Genomic DNA, 9,097 nt, shown 5'->3' with positions numbered 1-9,097 from the left:
GCAGCTCTTGCTTTGCCGTTAGTACATCTGTCAGACATTTCAGAACTCTCCGTTTGTGCCTATTTGGGGCTTTGTGGTTATCCTCTATCTAGCTGTGTCTTGGGTTTAGTAGAAAATGAATCCAAAACATCTAGGCCACAGAGAAGCAATGCTTGTTGCGAAGATACTGTGATGATGTGGACAAGAACAGCTGCAAGCAAGTCAGAAAAAAATCTTATCACTGCAAACTGATGAAGCCTTTCTGACACCATAAATCTGTGGAAATTCTGGAGCTTGGCTCCAATTGACTAAGGCTACACTCTGGCTATTTCCTGTGGTGTTCCTGAAATGGAAACTTTCTGCTCTTCAAACAAGAGCATTGGGTGGAAATGCACTGTAGCTAATAGACATAATGACATCACATAATCTCTGTTGCTGTTAAATCTACATAAAGTAGTTATTTTTCAGTTATTTGTTCTTCATCTGGAGGAGTCGGGGTGCAATATTAAAAACTTGCTGCTCTGCAGGTTAGGATATTCTTTTCAATCTCCGGGCTATGCCACTCATGTCCAGTTAAAGCTCATATGTTTTTGTGTCAATTCGGTTTGAATAACAGCTCCCTTCTCCTCCTCTTTTCCCAGTCACCAGGATAAACCCCATGATGTAAACCAGTCCCATCTCTCTGTTTACATACGGCCAGACTAAGCAAGTCTAGCATCCTCTGGGAGGGAGGGCTCTTCACCCCCTCGATCAGCCTAATAGCTCTTCCCTGTTCTGTCCATGCTTTCATCTTTCTTTTGAACTGTAAACAGTCTTTCAGTTGCGGCTTCAGCAGGGTATTGTGCAACAGCATTAACTCTTGTTGATTTGGCAGGTGTTCCTCTCATGCAGCCCGGAACCACACTGTCATGTCTCAAAATAACAGTACCCAGTTAATGTCCCCCAGTTTTCCTCTCTTACCCAGTGCAGTCATTTCCCCTTTAACAGTTGTTGTCTGCATCTCACCTAATAATTTGTCATGCATTACCCTATTAAATACTTCGCTGAAGCCTAGACAAACTGCATCTGCCCATTCTCCTTTCTGCAAAAGTCAATTATCGAAGACAGCTGTGAAGTTAGTCTGCGTTGAAGTGTTTTGCTAAGCCCATTGTGTATTTCAACTATATTTGCATCCTGAGTTATTCTTTCTGTCAAAGCACATAATAGAAAGATTTGTCTGTTGTTGAGGTCAGGCTAACAGTCTTCACTTTGCTACATCACATTTTATTTTTCATGTCTCAAATACAGGCACTGCTTCCTATTTTCCAGTCATGTGGCACCTGCCTTGCTTAGATATATTTACATTCCTTGCTAATAAACTCTTGGTTTGTGTCTGTTCTTTCACCTCCCTTGACACAAGCACCAGGAGTTCTTAGAACTGTGCTTTTGCTTCAGATGTGGTAATTTTTTTTGAAAGCCTCATAAGAATCACCATCCTGTCTTTTATTGGTTTGCATCTAAGCTGTCTTCAGTCTTGACAAGTCGTATCGCTGCCTGTTATTTCACTTCTTTCTTGATCCTCTTTTTATTTGAACAGAAAGTTTCTTTCTGAGTTTTAAACTCTTTGCAATGTGTCAGTTACCCCTAACTTCTCCAGCTTGTGCTTCATTCCATAGCAAATTGCCAAAACAGTGGTTCCTCCATTGCATTATTCCTTTTCCATCCTGAATGAGCTCCCTATTATTTCTTAAACACTTTTTGAAATCAGCTGGTTACTTCCCTAAACACTTTTCCTTCCCTGCTTAGGATGCAAATCGTAGATTGCTTTCTCCCTCTGACTTAAAATTCTGAGGGTCTTCCACATTTCTGTCTTTGGAGTCTTCAGTCTACCTGCTTGTATCAACCAGTTCCTTCAGGTTTTCCTCAAATATGCTTTGTTAAAATTTTTAACTATAAACACATTTTTCTTCTCTTTATACTGGAAGGGAAACTAAATTACCTCCTGTGGTGAAACTAAATGGCAACACTAAATCAGCCTGGATAAGGTGATGACATTTACAGTCAAGGCTGAGGTTCCCAGCCCAAGCCATGTGAGCCCATGTCTCCTCTGTCAGTGTCTCACATTAAAGCTGCCAAGGTGGACATCCACAGGACTCCTCAAAATGCCCTTCTAGGTGTCAGGCTAGTGTTTTGGGCAGCAGAGTAAGGCCATGGGGAGCGAAGAGCAGGAAGTTACACTGCACCAAAGGATGAATCAATCTAGTTCACAGCTCACAGCTTGGCACTCGGATAAGCTCCTAGGCTTGGGATGCTATGGACTCAAACAAAAGGGGTTTCCAGCATGTCTGTACTCAGCTTTTACATTCAGTATCCAATTTGCTTATCCCTCAAGCTGTGCCAGTAGGACGTTTTTGAGTTTCTTTCCTACCCTTAAGGAGGAAAATACAAAATTCCCTAAACTCCTGCTACAACCCTCCACACTGTCTCCTCAGTCTCTGCTCGCTTCATCTGCCTTTAACCAAGATAAAATCCAGTCTGAAATTGGAGTTCTGATTCTTTATGGAGAAATTCTGAATGGACCAGTGCTGGGGAGACCTCAGGATCAGTCAGCCACGTGGAATGTGACAGAGGGGCAGGGTGACCAGAGCAACTGAGGCAAGCTCCTGCCAGCAGGGTCAAGCCCACCAGCTTGAAGTGAGAATGGGAGGGCAAGTCGGCAAAAAGCATAGTGCAGCAGATCACTTTGGTCTACAAGACTCAAAAGCCAAAAGGATAATGCTGGGTTTTCTTCAGAGGACTCCTCAGTCAGCTACCAGGCCACTGGGGACTGTTGGCATGTTAAAATGCTCTTTGGATCAATGGATTAATTTTTTTTTCCCCTCACATAACTAATTCAAATTCAAGCCAAGTTTGTCATGGCTCAATCAGGTTTGTGATTCCTGTCTGTGGGCATTCAGTAGTCTTTGGGATATGAACTGGGCAACTGCAAAAACTACCAGTACAGCTGACAACAGTCAGAGCTGTAGCAGCCATAGGGGTGAACAGACTGAACATCGAGTGGGTCAGCAGCGGCAGCAGCAGCTTAAGTTCTGTCCTGCAGAAGAATCCCCCACACTATCAATCCTACTATTAGTGTTGACATGCAGGCCACGTAAATGTGGAGATTGGTTTCTCTGCCTTGTTTGATTTCCACCTGAATAGTGCTTTGTGTGCACCATTTCCTTGTTGTCCTAGATACGCAGACTTCTGTTTTTCAGTCTGGTGTCCTTACAGTACTGTATCCACTAGAGTTTAGGGTTGTTCTGTTTAAAGTACTCGCATGACCTTTGCCATTTTTTCTTCTCTTTGCTCGGGACTGTATTTAACCCCATGAGTTAAAGCATTTAGCAATAAAAGTGCATTCCCTTGGATGTAGCAAACAAATCCAAATACACCCCTGCCTACTGTTCCATACATCATTCCTGATCCCCAAGCTTTAAGACGGAAGTTTTGACAATGCCACTTCCGTATTCCCATGTTTGAAACAAGGATGACTACATATTTATATGGTAAGTGTTCACATCTGGAGCCGATTTCTGAATGCCATAAGAATTGGATTCAACAAACAGAAGTGAGTAAGACCCTTGGTGATGCACATGGATATGGCATCGTGAGCATCAGGGGAATAGCACTGATTTACATCGCTTTAAAACATCAGTGGCAGTGTTTGAACCTCACCTCTAATTGCAGTAGCTGTAATCTTTACTGAAGCCTTAGGGAAAAGGGGCAGATTTCTTTTTTAGATTCTCCTGTCTGCTCACTATAGAGGAGAGGAAAGCAGTGCCAAGCTGTTGGAGGAAGATGTGGTGGTACCTGGAAATGAACTGGCAATCCTCCTGTCCCCAGTCAGTCTTTTCTGAATAGAACAACCTTTGGTAAAACCCAGTGTGTGCCCTCTGCTTATTGAAGCAAATAAGAGCCTGAAACACAAGACAAAGCTAATGACGGTTTCAGTCCACTGCTGTGTGTCATGCCAGCCATGTTGTTGGTTCCGCTGGTTCTGGGGTGATTCACCACTATCCTGAAAAACAGGCAGCTCTGGCACTGTTAGTCACCCAGCACTAACAGGGGAGTGCTCACTCAGGGGAAGCAGAGGATGTACTGCTAAAGAGAAACTAGCTCCTCCTTTTCCCAAATGCTGGAAAAACTAGCTTCAAGATGTAACAAATGAAGTTATTATTGCCTTTTTCTCCTTCCTAAAGATTTCCAGGCCAAAGTAAAAATTCTCACTGCTGTTAAGCTTTTTTTAAAAAATTATAATTAACAGAGTATGACAATTATCTTCCCTTCCTTTTTCCCTTAGTCACTTTTAAACTGTTGAAGTCCTATGCTTTTTTCCATCTCCTTTTATTGTACTCCTGAATCTACATCATGTTCCTTAACAGTTAACTCCCTTGCCGCTCCACATCCTCCCTCACACCTGTTTGAGCATTCCTGCAGTTCAGTTTGGCAGGCTGTTCTCCTTGCCTTACGAACACAAGCTCCAACAACACTAACAGACACTAAATCCTTTCCTCAGTATCCACCTGCTTTGCTTGCATAGCTGCATCTATACCATCTGCAAGACACCTCTTCTGCTCAGCCCTTCATCCCTGGTGATCCTCATGCCCTCTGATTTATTTAACCAAAGTATAGTGAAGGTACAGTCAGCAACAAGAAATGGATTAATGAAAGCTTGAAACCAAAAAAAATTCTTAACGTCTTGCTGTATATGCCACAACTTCCATAACAGTCTTCCCCCAGGCTGTGCTCCTAATGATGGAGCAATATCCCAATGTCTTTACGCAAGAAAATCAGGGACTTGACTTCAAAAGGAGTTTCTAACCTCATACCTAATTGATCTGGGTGTAACAGCACTGAAGGGAGCAGTCTCGTTTAACTGGTGCGGGATCTGAAGCTGGTCCCTTAAAGCTTTTGTTTTAGGCATCGGCTGTCTGTTGCAAATCTGGCCTAGCTATGTATCAGAGCCTTTTGGCGAAGTCAGACATACAATCGAGACAGCTCTGCAATGGAAAGGAGCAATTTTTCTCCCCTGTCAGCAAGCATGCAGTCACTTCCCAGTAGCGTTATTTTTTATTTCTTGATGCAATTTTCCTTAGCTGGTACTAGCAGATAAGACATCTAGTGCTTCATTTGCGAGATATGCGTAATCCAGGGCATTTCTCAGACGGATAAAATTCACATCCTGGGGAAAGCTGAAGAAAGAGGCTAGATTTTTTTTACTGGTATCAGTAAGACCAGAACCTAGGAAGAGCTTCTTCAGCTTATCTTTTAGACACTGATTTGTCTGTCACTGTTTGTGCCCTCGCTTGATAAGGACGATGCAGCTACAGCCAAATGTTTTAATGCTTTTATTAACTACATATTGGGATTTTGCTCAAATTCTCTTGATTTTAGCAGGAAAAAAGCTGAAGAACTAAAGAATTAAATATGAACAATACATGCTTGCTGCAATGGGACACAGAGGACTGGTGTAATTCCCACATGAAACTGGTTTCATTTGATTGAAAGGCCACATTATTTTAGCATTGACAAACTGCATGGCTAAGGCAGGACTCCTGTATCTTAGGAGCCAGGATCCACAAGACTGAAAATGTAAGACTAGAAATTTATTTCTTGTTTCACCAAGCAGAGCTTTGATACAGACTGCTGCTAAGAAGAACACTTTCTAGAGCACTTTCTTGTCTGTGCCTAAGGCCTCCGAGTAGGGCAGCTGTACAAACAGGGGATGGATTCACACTCTGCTTATGGGAAGGGACTGGTGGGGAAGCAATGAGAAGCTGCAAGCCTGTAGCAGCACGGGTGTGCGGTGTGAAGGGCTGGGAGGACGCAGCGCCGACCCCATACCTTTGAGCCTGAGTAAGACAGAGAAGGTGACTGGGAAAAGCGCAAGTGGAGAGGAAAATTAAGGATGTTTGGGCTCTGTTAAGGCTGACCTTGTGAAGGGCCATCTAAGGTGACAAGTCAGAGAGTCAGTCATGCAGGGGAGAAAGAGTAAGGGCATGCTGTGTCAGGCACGGCACGGCAGATGTGAGAGCCATGCAGGCTGTTGATGTCATCCATGGTGAATGTGCCAAGGTTCAGGAAGCGCCCACCACGGTCTGTGTGCGTTGGAGCTGCAACGCCCTGTGAAGTGGAATGGAAAGGTAGGTGCTGGTTGGATGGGACCCAACAGGAAACTAAAGAGAAAACTGTAAATAGACTGTTTGGAGTGATTAGATGCAGAGGGCAAGAACAATAATGAGAAACACTTCTATGAAAATATCTCAATGGTTTTGCTTCTCATTCTTTCCCTCCCTTCTCTCTCCTGCTACTAAGTTGAACAACATTGTAGTTTGAGCCCACCTCTTTCGCTGGGCTGTTTAGTCGTCACAACCTGCTTAAATCTGATCTACAGCTGGGTCTCCCATCTCATACACAGACAGCTTTTGGACTCACCTACATAACAAGTGTTACACATTACAAGCTCACACTCCGTCCTGCATTTAGTACAAGTACACTCAACTGGACAGATTCAGCAGCATTTCCTTGCATTTGTGTAGGTTTTATTGCTCTGTTTCACCTCCATGCCTTACGTCTCAGCCCCATCGACGTCAGGAGCTGTCGCTTCACCCGGTTTAATATTAACTGCTTGGTTTTCCAACGCAGCAGCTCACGTTCTTGGACAAAGCCAAACCCGGGAGTGCAGGGCAGGCTCCCGAGGAGGGCAAGCCCGCTCATTCCACCCCAGTTTCTCCCTTTTGGGCACGGCGGGGTCCGCCCCATCCGCCCCAGGACGGCGGCACTGGCCGGGCAGCCTCGGCGGGGATAAGCAGCCGCTCATCCCTGTGCGCAGGGGTCTGACAGCGGGTGATGCCCTGGGACGGCCAGGCGGGAATCTCGCAGGCGACACCGTGTTCCCCCCGCCGCTTTCACTGGGCGCTGACAGGACAGGCCGACGCCTCAGCTCCCCTCAGGTCCCACCAGGCCCCGCCTCCCACCGGCGGGCGCCTCCCGCCCCGCCCCAGCCGCTTCGCCCCGCCGCCGGGCCGGGCCGGGGTCTCCCCACGCCGGGCAGCCCCGCCCCGCCCACACACCCACGCGCGGGCTCAGGGTAACGGCCGCCGCTCCCCCCCCTCCTCCGCCCCGCCTGACGCAACCCGCGCCCCGCTTTGCCCCACGCGCGGCGCGGCGAAACATCCCGCCCTCGTTGCATCACCCGGCGCGAGCCGCCCCGCCCCGCGCCGGTGTAGGGCGGGCGGGGGCGGGGCGGGCGGCCCGGCCGGCCTTTTAAAGGGCGCTGGCGGCGCGTGCCGCCCCACGAGCGTTGGGCGCCGCACCCTGCCACGGCCCTCAGCGCCAACGTCGCCATGAGGCGCGACCCGCAGCGCCCCGAGGAGTGCCCGGGCCGGCCGGAGCCGCCGCCGCCCCCCCTCCTCTCCTCCTCGCCCCCGCAGGAGGCGGAGGGCGCGGAGCTGAAGCTGACGCCGCCGGTGTGGATCTTCGGGTACGGCTCGCTGGTGTGGAGGCCGGGCTTCGAGTTCACGTCACGCAAGGTGGGCTTCATCCGCGGCTACAGCCGCCGCTTCTGGCAGGGCGACACCTTCCACCGCGGCAGCGAGAGGACGGTAAGGGCCGTTGGGCGGCCGCTGGAGGGGCCGTTGGGCGGCCGTTGGCGCGGGCTCGGCTTCTAACGGCTCTCCCCTTGCCTCCCCCTCACAGCCCGGCCGGGTGGTGACGCTGCTGGAGGACTGCGGGGTGAGTACCGGGGCGGGGGGGAGCTGACCTGGGGGGTGGTGGTTCCCCATCAGCAGCTGGAAACTGATGTCGGCAGCCGAGTGCTCCTCTGCCCTCCCGGGATCGTGTGTGGGGGTGTTCTCCTCTGCCCTGTTACCAGTTGTGCAGAGACCCCAAAGCAGGGCAGGCTCGCTTTGAAATGTTAGTGGACTTGTCCACTGCAGTTACAGCATGCCATAACCGCCTTGCTCTTTCACTTTTAGGCGTGCACGTGGGGTGTAGCCTATGAAGTCCGTGGGGAACAAATTCCTGCATCACTCCAGTATCTCAACATGCGAGAAGCTGTCTTGGGAGGCTATGACACCAAGTTGGTGAAGTTCCACCCTCAGGAGAAAGATGTAGAGGAACCCATCCTGGCTCTTGTTTACATTGCAACGCCACAGAACCCTTCTTACCTTGGCCCAGCATCCGAAGAAGACATTGCAGCTCAAATCATTGTCTCAAGTGGTTGTGCTGGTCATAACATTGAGTACTTGCTGAGACTGGCAGACTTTATGCGCTACTTTTGTCCTCAAGCAGAGGATAAACATCTCTTCTCCATTGAAGAGGCTCTTATTTCCATCCTTCCATGCCTGTACTACACAGAGGAGCCTCCAGAAGAAACTGCAAGTGTCCCTCAGAAGTCTAAGGGTTGAAATAGAAAATTTTTTTGCGAGGTCCCAGTAGAAGGGACATAAGGGAGAAAGCAATGGGGACAATCCTAACTGAGTGAATAAAGGGTGAATTAGCAAGTAGTAGGGGAGGGAGGAAGTGGTGTAAACACGCTTGCTATAGGACTTGCAATTAGTACCTGTTACACTCCTTACCTGTAGCACCATGATAACCATCACTGCTTTCCAGGTGGGGAGCAGGGATCTTTGCTGGAACTTTGCTCTGTAAGACTTGCTTCCAGGGGTCCACCTGAAGCACTCTTTCTTTAGAGAAGAAAGAGGCTCATCTGTTCTGCACACTTTTTTTTTTTTCTTTGAAGACTAGTTGAGCAGGACTTGACTGGGTTTAAGCAGTATATATGTAATTCTACCTCAGATTGGCAAAAAGCTGTTTGTGTGGTGGTGGAGACTTGGGTAGGTTCTGCCAAATTTATTTTTTTTTCTGCACCTGCCATGTCCCACCTCCAGTACAATGACCTGACAGACATTAAATTTCAGGACTTCTGTGCAATATTAAGTGAACTGGCCTTTGTAGGCTCTTGTGGATCCTACTTCCTGATGTTGTGAAGGATCACAGTAATGCACTTATTTTTCTAAAATATTTATTATGTGTTGTATTTCCCCTTAGGAGGGGGTATATCTAAACTGCTCACATGCCACAGTGGTATGTAGCC

The 9,097-nt window shown here is 47.9% G+C and overlaps 1 protein-coding gene across 1 annotated transcript; it reads left to right on the top strand.

The window, feature by feature from the left end:
* Positions 1-7,181: 7,181 nt before the first annotated feature.
* Positions 7,182-8,408, top strand: CHAC1 (ChaC glutathione specific gamma-glutamylcyclotransferase 1; the record flags this gene model as incomplete). Its single annotated transcript, XM_082000615.1, has 3 exons — positions 7,182-7,604; positions 7,699-7,734; positions 7,977-8,408. Exons 1-3 carry the CDS (start codon positions 7,347-7,349, stop codon positions 8,406-8,408), a joined length of 726 nt encoding a protein of 241 aa, XP_081856741.1. The 5' UTR covers positions 7,182-7,346.
* Positions 8,409-9,097: the final 689 nt, after the last annotated feature.

The sequence above is a fragment of the Phaethon aethereus genome (genome assembly GCF_964289735.1).
Source record: "Phaethon aethereus genome assembly, chromosome: 5".
Taxonomy (NCBI): domain Eukaryota; kingdom Metazoa; phylum Chordata; class Aves; order Phaethontiformes; family Phaethontidae; genus Phaethon; species Phaethon aethereus.
The sequence above is the reverse complement of the archived record's forward strand: the minus strand, read 5'-3'. Positions and strand labels throughout refer to the sequence as shown.